This window comes from Acyrthosiphon pisum, chromosome A3 (genome assembly GCF_005508785.2).
Source record: "Acyrthosiphon pisum isolate AL4f chromosome A3, pea_aphid_22Mar2018_4r6ur, whole genome shotgun sequence".
In the NCBI taxonomy this organism is placed as follows: domain Eukaryota; kingdom Metazoa; phylum Arthropoda; class Insecta; order Hemiptera; family Aphididae; genus Acyrthosiphon; species Acyrthosiphon pisum.
Window position 1 is genome coordinate 2,939,506 of NC_042496.1, and position 10,957 is coordinate 2,950,462.

Below are 10,957 nucleotides of genomic sequence, written 5' to 3' on the forward strand. Positions count from 1 at the left end.
GAAATAAACAATCTTACTAGATTTAATAATAAATAAATAAATAAAAAAAATTGATCGATCTGATCCCAATACTTGTTTTAAAGTTAAAGGAAATGTGAATCAAAACATTTTGGAATCATTAGTATAGTAAAATAACTATTCAAAACAAAGATACATGCCTCTTTTAAAAATGTATTCACTATTTAGTATTAAATATAGTCATTATTCATTACCTTATCCTCATCTTCCTCGTCTCCATACATAAAACTATTAGCTGGTGTACCATCATCATCATCATCATCGCTATCTGAATCATCCGATTCATCACTAAAAATAAAATAAATGTATTATATACAATTTATCAATCTATTTTGAACACAGGAAAATTGTCAAGCATTGTTGACTAGTTTAAATCCGTTACCCCTAGTGCATAAAGCAACGAGAAACTATGATATTATTATCATTTAAATGGATATTATTATTATCAATATATAAGGTTTTATTAAGGGGCCTGACTGTTTTTTTTGCTTAAAAACATATCTCACGCCTTGTAGAGTGATCTGATTTTGATATTTTTTTTTTTTTTTTGAAAGATAAACACGTATTACAGGGCGCATTTGACTTGGATTTTCAAAATTATATTTCTAAACCATATAATACGATTTTGAATATGACCAATTTTCACAAGATTTTGTTATTTTTATTATATTTGTTTTAAGCAACGAAATTAAAATCGAAGTCCAATGCGCCCTGAAGAAAATTATCCCCTTTCCAACGAAAAAAAAATTAATCAAATCAGACCTCTCTACAATGCGTGAGAGTTTTTCCCGTAAAGCGTAATTACTTTTTAAGAGGACATCACACCCGCATGTGTAGTCTATGTCTTACAAACATATTATAACAGCAAAAACTGTTTTGAGCAAAACAGTTTTACTCCCTCTGTATTTATAGTAGAATTACCAAAATTCCACAACGTTTAGGGGAGAATTTTATCTATTGTAGTGTTTTTATTATTTGGAAAACTCAAAACATAAATATACAGAAAATAATAAATGTATTATCTCATTCAAAAATGTATATTTAATTTTATATAATTACATGTTACACTTAATTACATTAATCTTTTTCTAGGGTCTTTCGAAAACTCATCAATAATGTCATCATATGATAATTGTTTTGTTATTTCATGTTCTACTGTTAACAGAGTCAGATTATCAAGCCTATCTTGAGATAAACATGATCTCAATCGAGTTTTTAAACGTATTATTGCTGAGAATGATTGTTCGCTGCTACAATTTGTACAAGGTATGGTCAAATAAATTTGTAACACAGTTTCAATATTAGGAAACGTATGCATCATGTTCATCGATTTTAGATATTTAAGTTGGTATTGAGGATCATCTATAGTCTTATCATCGTTAAACAATGACATTTTTAATTCTTGGAATTGTAGCACTTCACCAACAAAAATGTCTTTATCCAAGTCATCGAGGAAATGATTCAATAAATTTGATGTATTCCTGATAATATCTGACTTTTTCATATTGTTTTTGAATAAAAAACTAAACTTTTTTTCTATTTCTATAAGTAAGCACTATTTCTATAACATAATATGTATTAATAATACAATTTTCTGACAATATGTATCATTCTTTTTTTTTAATTTTATGATTCTACAAAAAAATATTCAATGTTGTATTAAATTATTGAAATAATTACAAAATTTTAATATTCAAAAAATTACAAACTAGCAAAAAATATGAGGGCCGCTCCAAAATTGGGGCCGGGTGACTAGTCACCAAGGTACCCCCCTAAATCAGGCCCTGTAAATATATTTTAAGTTTATTACTTTGAGAACATTAGGTTTTTTTCTTTTGATTATTAAAAATTATTGGTAAGTGGTATCATAAAAATTAAAACACTTAAGTTCTTCCATGCTGTAGAATTTTGATATTTCTACTACAAATACAGAGGGAGTAAATTTGTTACACGCAAAAACAATTTTTTCAATGTTGTACATTAGTAAGACGGAGACAACACATGTGGGAGTGATGTCCTCTCAATGAATTGTTGAAATATTATATTAAATAATATTTAACAGTGCATAGTAGGATCTTAGTATATTCAAATGTGTCATTTAAATTTTGAAGTCTAATGTCCGTATGCAGTCAATTTATGTGATACATAAATTGTCTAAGCTTATGGGCAATAGACTAGCAAGACTAATAAATAAGACAATGATGTGTAAATTTACAGGAACTGTATCACTTGTCTCTATACTCCGCGCCAAAAGAGAAGAAACCCATTTCACGCATGCCGTTTCCCCCACTTTACAATATGATACACACTATTTAACATTGCCGACCGTTAATGGGGATCGTGCAACGTCCACATGTCAAATGCGTGGATTCGAAAGCGATTTGGTCGGGACACGGGTTCCTTCCCTAGTGGCGCAGAGATATATAAATGTTCAGTTACTACTAATACACTCAAAATGTAAATTGCTTAAAATATTGATATCTTAAAAAACAGGTTCAGGTAAAAGATTGATAATAATAACTCTTACTCTAACTTCATTGAGCTTCCAAACTCTTCTCCTTCTTCATCAGTGGAGTCTTCTGAATCCTCAAGAATTAAAGATGCCGTTCCAGAATTATTTTCTGTCCCATTTTGTCCATTACTACTGCTGGGGCCGCATTCGGCTTCACTACTTTCAGCAACAAGTTCTTCAGTTTTGCCATTCTCCTCATCATCATCATTTGGTGTGCCATTGACTTTAGCACTTGGTGAACTTTCGGTTGTCGGATCTTCAGGTTTACATTCATCAACTCCATTACCAACATTTTTTTTATCGTCATCTATAACACCATTTTCAACAATTAATGTTGATAAATTTTAAAAAATAAGATAAACTCAAACTAATATGTACCTGTAACTGTTTTACTACTACTGCTGCTACTAGAACCACAGGCGTCATTTGATTCAACTAAATAAAATAAAAGTAATATAATAACATATTTTCTCTAAACACAATTGATATCTAACACACCAATAGATTTAGGTTTTGAAATAGGAGATTCTTTAGAAGAGCTAGGTTCGTCTTCACTTTCTTTGCTAATGGCACTTTCTTTGTTCTGATCCATATTTTCAAGTATTTTATTTTTATACTTCATTATTATGTCTTCAATTGGCATTTTAGCTTCTTCATAAAGTTCACTGAGTTCTTCTCTTTCATCATCTTCATCAGCTAAAAAATATTTTTTTATCACTTTATAATTTTTTTTACATACATTAATTGGTACAAAATATATTCATTAAAGTTAATCATAGGTATCAGGTATCTAGACATTAGGTGCTGGTTTTTGTTTTATTTCATTTTATTTTTAAGTAGGTAATTATTATCAACTAATTCATGACACTTCATCAACCACCCTAAACTCATTATTATGGTGTGTTTTTAATTAACAGTTTTTTTATTTCTCGAGTGATATAATCTAAACATGAGTATCAACAATATTGTTATGCCTGTTTCAATGTCTTCCCAACCTCAAGACTTACGTCTCACCTTTGCATAAAAATAACTATTAACTTGTACCTACATTTCAAATTAATTATAATATTGTAGTTTTAGGAATGTCACATATAGAAGATAGAAAAACTTTATCATTTATTAATCCTTCGTCTTATCGCATTTAAAAAAAATAGCTTAAAATTAGTTTTAAAAAATTTTAAAGATTTAAATTTGTATAAAAAATAATTGTCTAAACTCGTGTTAGTATTCCCTTTTTTTAAGTTACAAGGACTTTTTCACAAGGAGGGAGGGAATTTTAATGATAAACTTCCTCTGGAACCTTATTTTCATTTAATCAAAATTAATCAACATTTAAAGCCAATACATAATGGAAGTTTAAAAAAAAAAATTATTTGGATAAGAAGCAGTGTTAAATTTTTTTGTTTCTATATTTTAACTCCTTCATTTACTATTTATGAACATGTCACTACAGGGTTAAGTGTTTGGTGTAATATATATTGTATATAAAACAATAATACAGTAAATTTTAAATTCAAAGATACCTCATTAGTACTACTACAAAAATTCTAAATTGTTTTAAATAATACATTTTAACCTTAAATGCTGTCTTGTTTTCAACAAAAAATTCTACAGAACTTATTTACTTAGGTAGTAACTACCTACTACCCATTATTAACCTACCACATTCTTCAATAATATCTTCTCGGAGAGCAGTTAACTGTTCAACAACGGGTGTCTCAATAAGACTGTCGTCAAAGTCCATGAAAGCCTTTATCAAGGCTTTTTCGTAGTCTTGGTTATCATACAAGGTGTTTTTAACTAAGGAAGGCAACTTTTCAGCTGCATACTGGGCAACCTCAGCACCACCATGTCCATCATACACGGCAAATAGGGCAACCCTCTTGTCAAAGTCCAACAAACAGTTGTGCGCATCCTATAAAAATAAAAATCTATACAGATACACATACACAAAAACATCAAACACAAACACCACAGATCCGATCAAATACAAGACAGGTAATTTCATGTCGATTCACATCTCATGGCCTATACAGCAGGAGGGAAAAAGGGCATCCACACTCCCACCGCCAGTTTTTCACCCAACGATCATTTAAATCCCGCTTAATACACAAAGGTATTAAAATATCAGATTCACTCCCCGAGACGGGGTTGGATCGGCACTAGGGCACGCCGCAGTCTCGGGATTCCCGAGACGACCGTTAAAATCCCATGGGTTTACCTCTTGGGACTCGCGCCAGCCCTGCATGGAACTGGAACCGCAAGACAACCACCCGTTGGACGTGTCTTCGGATTCCTTGTCGGTGATCGGTTTGCTCAGATACGTGCCCATCGTTATATTGCAATATGAACCGTGTGTCTGTGTAGCGACTAGCGATGTATCCGCGACGTGTTCTATGTCGATCGTACTTCGCTGTTTCCGGATGTCGTCGGTGGTCGGTGGTCTGTACACTGGAGACGGCCTGACGGCGCAATTCGCGGTTAACCGGTTAACGGTGGATTCGTGCGACTCGGACGGACGACGTGCTGCTCAGTGCCGCGGCAAGTATGTAATGAACGCCATACCAATTTAACGATGCGAAAAAACCCGACGGACGCGGATCGGCGTTCGCTATTGGGTGGCGGCCGGCGGCGAAAAATGTTTTACGATAAATCGCGCGCGTTCGCTCGGTGTTGCCAACCGTCGGCGCCCGGTACGAATTCAAATACAAAGAGATTCGCGTTCGCGGGCCGCCCGTCCGTCCGAACCGCGTTTAGCAACCGCGGCGGGCCCGACGCGTCAGATCCGAACGTCAGACGACGCGACCGCCTGGGAATGCCGCGCGAGGCGATGACCGGACGTGCTGACGCGTCGTCGTCTGACCCGACCGCGTTCCCCGGCGGCCATCTCTTTGTTGATTTCCGATCGAAATTTCCTTCCCGCCAGTTTTTGCGTTCTCGGCGCTCTCGCCCGGTTCGTCCGGTCGGAAATCCGAAGATCACGACGATGTATCGTGATCACAACGGAATCGATTGTTCCCTCAGACTTCGCGTACTTAAAAATCATCACAGAATTGCATATAATATAATGTATGTTATTATATTATTTTTTTTTTGTCCGAGGTCACGACCGAAGATCCGATTCATATTCGTTTCGTAAAATCGGTAAATTTATGAATCATTTTGAAGTTTCGTGGCTCACTTCGTTCGTTGTTCATCGATATCCAACTTTCTAAGACGGGATAATTCGTGAATCATTTTAAAAGTCCCCGATCGTGTCATTAACCATTATTTTTTCTTTTCGAATAAGTATAATATTCAATATTGGTCATGTCGCGAATTGTCTGTTTATGAATTCTTCAATCACGTCTTCCTTTCATGGACCTATGGTCACTGGGAATTATACTTTTTTTTTTTTTTAAAAAACTGTAATTCTCAAATGGCTAAGCTCTACTAAACACTAATCATCAACTGCAATTTATGACAGTTAAACAAATGCATCCGAAATAATAAAATTGTTTTTCAGTCTTGTTTACCACCACCCACCAGCATTGGCACAACTGGGGGGAGGGGCTTAGCCCCCCACAAATATCCATAATTAATTTAGATATAAGCCCCCCATGGGTTATTTTAAATAAATAGTTTTGTTAGCCCCCCAGAATTTTAACCCTAGTTGCGCCTATGCAGTCACCAGCCTATTTAAATTGAATTTTGAGTTTACATAAATAAGTTAAATTTTTAAGCTGATTAGCTTATCTATGCTAGACTATATATTATCAATGAATATTATTGTATTAGGTAGGATTAGTAATTCAAAGAATTAACAGAAAAGAACCATTGTTGTAATTTAAATAGTTTATAATATTTAGCTGGAACAAAGCTTTAGCTAATTGTAGTTCTTATCTACAAGATTTAAATAGTGCTCGTGTATAAAAAAAATATAAAAAACAAAATCTGACTATTAACTAGTAATAATAATAATAACAAAAAATCTATAGTAATAAAGGATACATTTTTTTAAAAAAAAATAGATTTTTCTACTAAAATTTAAATAAAATTGAGTTATCATATATCATTACAAAATGACTCCAAATTCTTTGTTTAACATTTAACAATTCAAAATTTAATATTCATAAATAATATTTAAAAACAAATAAAAAATAAGTAATATAGGAATGAATGGATTGATAGTTTAATTTAAGTAGAAAGTATAATTTGATATAACTTGCCCATTATAGTTGTATAAAAAAAACTAGATAATATTAATTAATGGATGACCTTTCCATGCACAGATAAATCACAAATTAAAATGAAACTGTGTTAAGTATAAATAATAAACTTTAAATATGTCTTCAACAGATGAGTAGGTTTCTTGTTTGTTCTTAAATTGTAGAATGATCCATTATGTTCTTGATCAATGATGGTGCAATCCTAAAATTAAAATTAAATATTAAATAAGCCATTATTTTTAAGTGTTAATATATTTTTTACAATATACAATATGAAATATATAATCTTTACATAATGAACTATTAAATTATGAACTGTTCATTTTTTATATTTTGAATCCAGCCTCATGGAATAGTTCAAATGTAGACATAATAATAAAGTGAGAGTTACAGGTAATGATGGACTGAGGGTTAACTGGGATATTTAAAGAATATCAATTTAAAGCAAGAAAATGTTTACATTGGCAATTCGGGAAAAATAAATGGGTAATTAAAAAGAATATGTAGGTTGTTGCAGGTAGCTGGGGAGATTTATGACAAGTACGGAGGGGGTGGGGGTTAAGTATATTAATTTTTATTTTTAAAGGAATTAACTTAATTCATATTATATTATTGACTAACAACCACAGAATATTTAATAATATTACAAAGCAAACCATTTAACAGTCCATGTTAAACATGCTAATCGCGTTCGTCTTTAAGTGGTTCTCACTCCAGTGCCTAATATAATAATAACTTCTAATAAATAGAAACGACTCATATTATGGTCATACTTTTGAACAGCATATTAATAAATATTATAAAATATCTATTTAACCACGCTAACCAATGTTTTGTTGAATGCTAAGGACACAAATTAACATTGTCAAGCAGTCCACATGTTGAACACAAAGTTAGGGTTTTTTTAAAACCATTAATAACAATTATAAAACATACTTTTTGATCATGTGTTCATAAATCGATACTGGAATGATTGTGATACTAATTGAATCTGAGGCATTAGCAATAATGTCCACTATTTGTTTGTCTTTCATGCCAATAATATTTTGTCCATTGACTTCCAATAACTGATGATCCGTGAGCACTCCATTACGAGCAGCTGATGAATCTTTAACAATATTGTTAATCTTACCATTTTTGAACTGAAAACCAACTTGACCAGCACGGTCTTTGTACAGATTTATTGTACGTTCCAAAGGCCTTAATATAAAAAATATTAATTAATATATTTAATATAAATTCATTTAAGTTTATCTATTTTACCTGTCCCTTACAATAACACTTATGTTATTCACTGAACATTCTCTAAAGATTTTGTTCACTTTATCAACACTCATTCCCGCAACAAAAACTTCATTAATTTGTAATATTTGATCACCGAATCTTAAACCTGCCTTAGCAGCAGGACTGTCTTGAATTACAACGCTAACAAATATACCATTGTTGAATGTGGACATTTTTAATCCAATTTGTCCTTTTCCATCTTTACATAACACCAACTAAAGTACAAAATACATTTTAGCTTAGGAACTCTACAAACACAGAAAACAGCAGTACCTGCAAGTAAAATACTAATCACGTATTTACCTTACGAACACCGTTTGTCACATGTGATGGAATATCGTGAAAAGGAATCGCTACACTATTATTTTTCGATTCAATTTTCTTGGGAAGAGTATCTATGCTGTTATTCTGTGCTAGAATACTGAGCTCTAATCCCAAATAATCATTGAGTATTGGATACATGGCGCCTAGTGATTCTTGATCCATACCCGATGGATGCGGTGGACAAATAGCCATAAACGGAGGTGGATTTTCATTTTGTTGGGCAATTTGATTTTGTGTCTGCAACGTATTTAAATCAAAAACATTATTTGGTAAGTATGTGAAAAAAAAACAAAATATAATTCAATCTAAACAATCAATTCTAAAAAATGACATTATGCATTACAGGCACTATTAAAAGTTAATGTTTAATTGTTGAAATAAAATTCCGTTACAGATGAACGGTTTACAATTTTATTCATCGCCGAACATACAACGCATACGACATACCTTAACGAATTCGTCCAATTTTAAATCTTCCAAAGAAGGGTACAGCGACATGACGTTGGTTTGGCTTTGTAGAGCAAATTACAAAAATGGTATCGAATGTTGGAAATTATCAAAAGGAAAACAATTTTACAGTAAGACTAAATGCGAAAAAATTCGTACGACGTGTGGCAAATAACTACAAATTATGTTTCCTGTACTCAGTAACTGTACTTTATAGTCTGTAGAGTGTAGTCAGTGTAGACTGTAGGACTATACATAAACTGTACTCTATAGCCTGCGAAAATGTTCCATAATGGTACCATGTCGGTAATCGGTATGACTCATTTGTTATTGTTTTACAATTTTCCCTTATCTTTCTTCTACACTCAGCTGTTAATCGCCTGCAAGACAGGTGGTGGGAAAACGGGAAAAACGCCATCGCGGTATCGCACGAGTGATAAACAAAAATAAAGTCAGTGAAATACTTTTTTTATTTATTAATTATTATATTTTAAAATATTATTATACAAGTTTGGTAATAGGCCCATATATATTTATAATATTAATAATTCGAGGAAAGTGTGTTTAATAAGTTACAATAGAGTATAATAGGTAATACAATAATACATGGTAATAGCCAATAGGCAGATGATAATATATATATTTATTATTTATATATTATGTAGATGATGGATTATCGCTCGTTTGTCTCTGTTTAAAAAGTTGGCACCTCGGCGCAGAACCATTCTTGGTCAAAATAAACTAAACTAACATATCTAAATTGTTATTAACACTGAAATACTTACAACATTTTTGAAAAATAAAACAATAATGATTATAAAAATATATAGTACCTACCTAATAAAATAGAGAATAGTTGACACGATTTTGGTTTGAAGACCTTTTAGATTCTTCTCAGCTGATCCAGTGTCATTTAGATTTCTATATATATTTTTTTATTCTATTATTCCGCATATAAATAGTAAATACGTGCCAATGACAAGAAAGAGTACAAGACCGTAAACATAGGCGAAAAATAAGAGTCAAACACGGTGTACAAATTAATAATAACTAATAACGCAAAGTTTAACGGTCAAGTTGGAGGGTAAACGAAAAAAAGCATAATACTTGTATTTGTATTTGGACAACTGTGATGTTGAGGGGAGGCAGTGGCGTAGTTAGGGGGGGGATGGAAACCCAAACAAAAATCTTTTTTATATTGGTATTTTGTTTTCGGAAAATTGTTGTGATAAGAGACTTTCGGCAAACTGCCGACGGTACGAATAATAAATTATATAGCACGACAAGTCGACAAAATCGTCGTCGATAACAATTATATCATAGCCTCGATAACTATTACTGAAATAATAACCAAATTATAAAATCGACAAAAACAGCGATAACGACGTTGAGTGGATTTTATTTTATGAATTATTATAACAGTCTAATATAAAACTATTGCAACTATTTATAACTAATACCAATTTGAAACAAAATAAAAATGACGTTTAGTTTAACTAATAACTTGTAATTTGTATCATAAATATATTTTAACCCCCCCCCCCCCCCCTAGAAAAAATCGTATCTACGCCGCTGAAGGGAGAGGTGCTATGTGAAACTTCTATATAAACAATAAATGTTTTGTTCAAGTACTTATACCTAAAGATTTCATATATGAGCCACGCCATGTCGTCCATCGCTTAATTACGAAATAACGTTGTTTATAATAAACTATATTAATATAAACATATTCTTTTTGATTCTGGCCACAACATCGCGGGCATTGCGTAGCAATGAAACGAAAAACACTAAACAGTACAGAACAAAATTTTAACCAATATAGTATATTACAATAGTGAAATATAATTTCGTTTAGTATTTTGCGGACATTCAAATGCAACATTTTCAAAATCGATTGTATTATAAGACGACAGTGGAAAATGGCACGAGACAAAATGCATATCACGTCAACATATAGTGCCCGATCGCAGTTTTGTCAGGATTCTTAATATTTTAAATAATATATGTACAGGATACTCAAAAAGGAGATGATCAAACTTAAACCACACCTATGCACTATTTGTGAGGATGTCAGGTCGTATAGTTAGTTTAGTACCTACCTACCTACCGCCAAGTGAAGTTTTGCTAGGTTTTCCACTTTTGTATAATATATAAATTATAATAT

The 10,957-nt window shown here is 32.2% G+C and overlaps 2 protein-coding genes across 2 annotated transcripts in view; both read right to left on the reverse strand.

Annotated features, from left to right (window-relative positions):
* LOC100160020 (probable protein phosphatase 2C 6) overlaps nucleotides 1-5,291 on the reverse strand; it is an 11,305-nt gene extending 6,014 nt beyond the window's left edge. Inside the window, exons 1-6 of the mRNA XM_001943293.5 lie at nucleotides 4,752-5,291; nucleotides 4,193-4,445; nucleotides 3,029-3,226; nucleotides 2,909-2,965; nucleotides 2,546-2,837; nucleotides 213-306 (exon numbers count right to left, since the gene is read on the reverse strand). Of these exons, the coding sequence (XP_001943328.1) occupies nucleotides 213-306; nucleotides 2,546-2,837; nucleotides 2,909-2,965; nucleotides 3,029-3,226; nucleotides 4,193-4,445; nucleotides 4,752-4,862 (1,005 nt within the window). The 5' untranslated portion in view covers nucleotides 4,863-5,291. The remainder of the gene's footprint in view (nucleotides 1-212; nucleotides 307-2,545; nucleotides 2,838-2,908; nucleotides 2,966-3,028; nucleotides 3,227-4,192; nucleotides 4,446-4,751) is intronic.
* Nucleotides 5,292-6,329: 1,038 nt separating this feature from the next.
* LOC100169637 (syntenin-1) lies at nucleotides 6,330-9,108 on the reverse strand. Its single transcript, XM_001945735.5, has 5 exons — nucleotides 8,794-9,108; nucleotides 8,326-8,583; nucleotides 8,002-8,237; nucleotides 7,675-7,938; nucleotides 6,330-6,940 (listed from the first exon to the last, which is right to left on the reverse strand). The coding sequence occupies exons 1-5, from the start codon at nucleotides 8,842-8,844 to the stop codon at nucleotides 6,892-6,894; spliced, it is 858 nt and encodes a 285-aa protein (XP_001945770.2). The 5' UTR covers nucleotides 8,845-9,108; the 3' UTR covers nucleotides 6,330-6,891.
* Between the last annotated feature and the right edge of the window lie 1,849 nt (nucleotides 9,109-10,957).